The sequence below is a fragment of the Brachypodium distachyon genome, chromosome 3 (assembly GCF_000005505.3).
Source record: "Brachypodium distachyon strain Bd21 chromosome 3, Brachypodium_distachyon_v3.0, whole genome shotgun sequence".
Lineage (NCBI taxonomy): Eukaryota > Viridiplantae > Streptophyta > Magnoliopsida > Poales > Poaceae > Brachypodium > Brachypodium distachyon.
The window spans coordinates 29,912,086-29,917,825 of NC_016133.3; the positions used below are offsets into that span (position 1 = coordinate 29,912,086).

At 43.9% G+C, this 5,740-nt stretch overlaps 1 protein-coding gene and 1 non-coding gene across 2 annotated transcripts; one reads left to right on the plus strand and one right to left on the minus strand.

The window, feature by feature from the left end:
• The first annotated feature begins 266 nt into the window (after positions 1–266).
• TRNAI-AAU lies at positions 267–340 on the plus strand. The gene has a single exon. It is a non-coding gene; the product is annotated as a tRNA-Ile (tRNA).
• Positions 341–1,202: 862 nt separating this feature from the next.
• LOC100824400 (pentatricopeptide repeat-containing protein At1g08610) lies at positions 1,203–5,209 on the minus strand. Its single transcript, XM_010236518.3, has 3 exons — positions 4,926–5,209; positions 2,795–4,773; positions 1,203–1,490 (listed from the first exon to the last, which is right to left on the minus strand). The coding sequence occupies exon 2, from the start codon at positions 4,719–4,721 to the stop codon at positions 2,910–2,912; it is 1,812 nt and encodes a 603-aa protein (XP_010234820.1). The 5' UTR covers positions 4,722–4,773; positions 4,926–5,209; the 3' UTR covers positions 1,203–1,490; positions 2,795–2,909.
• Between the last annotated feature and the right edge of the window lie 531 nt (positions 5,210–5,740).

Sequence of the window (5,740 nt, forward strand, 5' to 3'; positions counted from 1 at the left end):
ACGCCATGTAAGAGGTGCGGTGGAGGTGGTGTGTCGTCTGCCCGTCTGTTGCCTTTGTTCCGGCGGTATGCAGCCGCCAATTCACCACCCGTTTCATGGAATTATGGCGTCTGCTTCACCTAAATAATACTTCCTCTGATTTTAAATTCTTGATTCAAATATGGATGTATCTATTCTTAAAAAGCGTCTAGATCCATGTAATATTTCGACAACAATTTAGGATCAGAGAGATATTTTATAATTACGGATTTAATACATAACAAATTTGCCTATTAGCTCAGCTGGTTAGAGCGTCGTGCTAATAACGCGAAGGTCGCAGGTTCGAGACCTGCATGGGCCACGTTCTTTTAAATTTCGGTTTGTTCACGTGTTCTTTGGTTTATTAGGGCCACGTTCTTTTAAATTTCGGTTTGTTCACGTGTTCTTTGGTTTATTAGAGAAATTCGGTTTCAAGAATATGAAAACCAATCAGTTCTTGGTTTTAACCACACAGAACCGAAGTATACCTGAAAGCAGAGTAGAAAACACATTCTAAAAAAAATTTGCCAAAACTTTTCCGATTTTCCATCATTCTTCACAAGAAATGAAGCAAAAAACAACACAATATCATCAAATCATCACATGGTGCAGAATTTAGCGTAATTGACGCAAGCAAGTAGCATTCTACCTAAGCTAACATAGGATTGACATAGTGTGTGCCACATTTATTTATTTTGTCCCGTTATTTCAGGTACGGAATGCCGAAACCGAATTTATCCAAATTAAATTCAGTTTTCTAGAGTTGATAACCAATTAATTGGGCACCAAAATATTTGGTTTCAGTCCAATCAAGTTGAGCCCGGTTCTTTCAGTTCAGGAATTCAGTTCTCGGTTAATATGACTACCCCTATCCAAGTTCTGTTTTGTACTTCCTACTCAAGAAAAAGAAAGGCATCCCCACCCCCCACCACCCTCGTCTCAGTTAGTCGCTCAAGCACTTGTTGTAAAAAAAAAAGTTTCTCAAGCACTTAATACTTTTGCTGCTAAGTTAGACTGCATCTTACGCACAACTCATCTGTCAAACTCAAATGCTACAAGTTCCAGTATGTACATACCCATCAACACTGGCGACTGTCACTGACACCTTTTCTTCAGAAATAGACGACTACGTGGGATCGCACCTAAAAGATCAGAGATCGGACGTGCCCGATTGCTATGGCAACTACATGGACCCAAATTTCAGACAATACTTTCCGAAACCAAAATAGTACAGCATGATGATTTGCCCCCCGGCGCATCGATAAATATTTCAGGAACACTGCAACACCATGAACCACATTCAAAAGCACTACTTTAAGTTGTGATGCCGACAGGATAAGCCCACAGCATAGTTACATCTTAGCAAATGGAGCACATATGCATACTACTGCGAGTCGATTTTGTAGAGAACCATCAAAAAGAGCATATATGTGTGGTTTGGGTCAACGGTCCTCTCAATCTCATAAGGGCACCTGAAGAAAAATAAACACATGGTAAGGTATCATTGAACTCGCATAAGTCGTTAGCAATTCAACTGTTTACGCCAGAATTCTGCTGAGCTGAAAATTTAAGGGAGAATTTGTTAACGTCTTAAGGCTCTGTCTGGTATCACAGGATTATGAAACCTGGCTTGGTTGAGCTACTATTAGATATTTAGGTGTTTTGGCTAGCTGTTCTTTTCTTAATCAAGCTGCAAAGATGTATGTATAATCATGTTTTCAAAACATATGAGAGAACATGAGGACAACCATTTGTCCCCGAATGACCAAGCAGAGTAATACATTTTCTTCACAGCTTATTTTCCGTAGCAGGTTTATAAATAGGCACAAGACGGCACAGCAGTCGTAAACTGAGCCTAAACCTTTGTTTCAGCTCAAGGGGTGCAGAGCTCATCAACTTCTAAATCAATGAGTATAGGTGCATGCTTTTTTGTGTTCTAATCTATGTCACTGCGTTGGCTAGTGGTGTGAGTGCACGCACAGCCCACCCGTGTTCGAAATTCGAAGCCTGACCTCCTCAGTGGTGCCCACAATTGTCTTCCCCTTTAATACAAAGACACGGGTGTAATCTCCATAGGGTCTAGTTTTTTCCTTTTAAAATCAAATATGCCTCACACATAGCTCAAATACACTAAGAAATGGAACCTTAGTTATGTACTTCTAGGAACATATAACGAGGAACATGAGGGAGCCTAACAAACATAAGCCCATATACACCCAACGTGAGTTTGTACAGTTCAGAAAGAACTCAAAAAAAAACTTTGTGGTACTGCGAAATGTGAATTTAGGTACATGTGCAAACAAATAATATTTGCACTGTAAGAGAAATGAGATGCTAAGTTACATAACAAAGGAATGTTCTTATCACAGCTACTTTCTGTAAATGTAACTAAATTAACTTTGTGGTGCATATGAACCTACATTCACAAAATCTGTGTTATAACAACTGTAATAAAAAAAGTATAGTGATAATATGGGCTATTGAACAATTATAATATGTGCTAGCATGAATAATAAGAAGAATTGCCGCCGTAGACAACAAAAAGAAGATGTACATTGATCTATGGAACGCATGGAAGCGCTTCTTTTGAACCATTGCCATTTTAAATAGCGCTAGCGCATATACAATCTAGAGTCACAATAGTTTTAAAAGGTGAAAGACAAACTTTAGCTGCAATAGGCTGAAAAGGAGCATCAAGTTCACAATTCAAATTGTGTGTGTAAAATTTATAACATAAACAACCACCGATAAAACAGAAAGTGTATTGTACTTGTACCTTTGCTTGCCGAGACATTATGCACAAATTCCAGGAATTATCTGCTTAGGTTAGCTGAGTTCTGAGTTCCATATTTTCACGGTGATGTATCTTGGAGAATATTACGCTCTACTGACTAGCTGCTCAAAACAACTAAGGAATCTTTTTTAAGGATTTTGCAGTCAATTAACTCCTGATGAAGCCTTTCTGCCTCTTCAATCCTGCCTGATTTGGCGACTCTTCTGACTATAGATAGATAAAATGAACTATTTGTGTTATTAGTTTCTGATACCATTACTCGCAGTATTTCAGCAGCAGCTTCCACTTTACCATCTCTGCATAATGCCTGGATCACCATGATAAAAGTAGTTGTTTTAACCTGAAACCCAAGAGCAAGCGTCCGATTCAAGAGCTCCAGGGCCTCTTCACTCATGTTTTTCTTACAGAAGCCCATAACAAGTGAACCATAAGTGATGTCATCGGGACTGATCCGACCACTAGCCATCTCATCAAACAGAACCATAGCTTTCTTCACCTCACCCTTGTTTGCTAAAGCATCTATCAGGGTATTGTACGTAATAAGAACCAACTGCCATCCGTTTTGTCTGATGAAATGGGCTATCACAAGAGCTTCTTCAACCATACCCTCTTTAGAGATTGCATTTAGGAGCGTGTTGTATGTCACTATATCAGGACAACATTTATCACTAACCATCTTCTCCAGCACATCAATCGCCTGATCTAGATGCCCATACTTACAGAAGTAGTTGATAAAGATATTGTAGGCAGTAACATCAGGCTCACAATTTGCCCGCTTCATGTGTGCAAGCAAATCACAAACTTCAGCCCATCTTCTCTTATTGCAGAGGGAGTGGAGTAAGATGCAATAAGTTGTACTATTTGGCTCAAGACCTTCAGCAATAAGACGAGTTAGGATTGTTTTTGCATCCTTCAGCCTGTCTGCTTTACATGACGCACTAATGAGAGCATTGTATGTGACTACATCAGGTTGACATCCCTCCAAAGAAAGTTCATCCAAAACTTCCATGGCCCGCTTAGAACCGCATTTTTTGCATATAAGATCAACAAGCAAGGTGTTCGTCATAACATACGGTGGCCAACCTATTCTAAGCTGCTCTTTCCAAAAAGTGATTGCCTTGTCATACATATGCTGGTTGCACATGCACCTAATCAAAGTGTTAAAAGTGATGCCGTTAGGAGAGGTACCGCTATACCTCATGTCCTCCAATACGCTCATGGCAGAACTCAGCTGTCCTCCTCGGCAAAGTTGAGCGATCAGCATATTGCAGGTGATGGTATCTGGAATCCCACCTGAGAGCACCATGACCTCGAGAACCTGCCTGGCTTTATTCGCCTTGCCAGTTTTAACAAGCCCACGGATTAATCTAATGCAGCACTTAGAATCCGGAATTTGGCCATGGAGCACCATCTCGTCAATCACACAGCAAGCTTGAATGAGCTTCCCGTTGTTGCAATACCTGCGAAGGTTGCCCAGATACAGCATCCCTTTGTCTTTCGGCAAATGTACCCCATCCACCCCCTCATCTGAGTACTGACCCAGGCGCTTCCATGGCTTAGCTTGCAGGGACAGAACAGCCTTCTCAATGTCCGCAGCTGGTCTGCTGTTTCCAGTGGCCGCATCACCCACCAAACCATCCCACAGTCGCCGGTCTGGCCGCATCACTACCACATTACCCTCATTGTTTCGCTTAGCGAAATCGTCCTGTGACCGTGGCGATTGGTACGGCCGCATCACCACTAGACTGCCGCCATTTTTCTGCTCGGTTCTAGGAGGACAATCCAAATGCACAGCGTGTGCTCTGACTCGGGAAGACTGCATCATTGATGCGCTGATGACGATAAGTGGGGCGGATCCACTTGCCCACAAACCGTACCGATGGCAGCTCACGGCCCCCGAATGCGTCATTCTATGTAACCACCATGGCGAGCCAATTTCCCACCTACGCACCGCACCGGCCCTGCACAGATTAGGAACTGGAAACTTCAAACTTGAACCAGCGGAACAGGAAAAGAACAGTAATGCTTCGTCGCGCCAGCCTGACAGCAGGGCAGACGGGGTTTAGCGTTAGGTTTCTGCCATTGGAGACCTGCTATAGAGTAAGGATTGTACCGCTGCTGGAGACTGGAGCAGGAAGCCTGTGACGGAACCGGGTGATAGGGTGCGGACGCGCGCGGATCTCCGCCTCCCCGAGGTGAGCTCCCGAGAGGGAGGGAGAAGAGATGGGCGGCGTCTGCGGCTGGGTCGGTTCCGACCACCCTCTCGGCGAGCAAAACCGGCGAGGTGGCGGGAGCTGCGAGACTGTGCGAGCAGCAGTGGGGGAGAAGTGGTGCACGCCGCCGGCTGGTGGAAGGGAAAGCCGGAAAGCTGCTCGCTCGGCGAGTGATATGGGAAAAGCAGGATGGGCCGGCCCCGCGTCCGCCTCCTCCTCGTGGGCCAGTTTTGGGTAGTCGGGCTGGCGCTGCTTTGGGACCAGTGGGCCGACAGATTGTCACAGACCCGTCTTTTGAGCTAGCGCCTGCAGGTCCAGCTTTTCTTATCTTTTGCACGCGCTTTTCTCCCTGAAACATGGAAGGTCCAGCCTCTCTTTTCTCTCGCCTTTTCACTTTTCATGAAGTTATCCTCAGAGCAAATCTAGCCGTCCCTCTATTTGGCATCTGGTGTAGACGTTTTTCAGACCGTTTGACAGGGCGCCGACGGAATTAGTTTTTTAGGGTTCCACCGTGATCCAACTGCGCCCCCAGTAAGATCTTCTCAAAAAATTGAAAATAGACAAAATTTAACTAAATTCGGCAGAATCTAAATGAAGTAGGCGAAATTTAACTAAACTCGACGAAATTTAATTAAACATAAAGTTTTTTACATAATTCTAAAATTAAAAAAAACCCGGCCGCGTTGTCGCGGAAGCTGGCGAGGTAGGCGTCGAA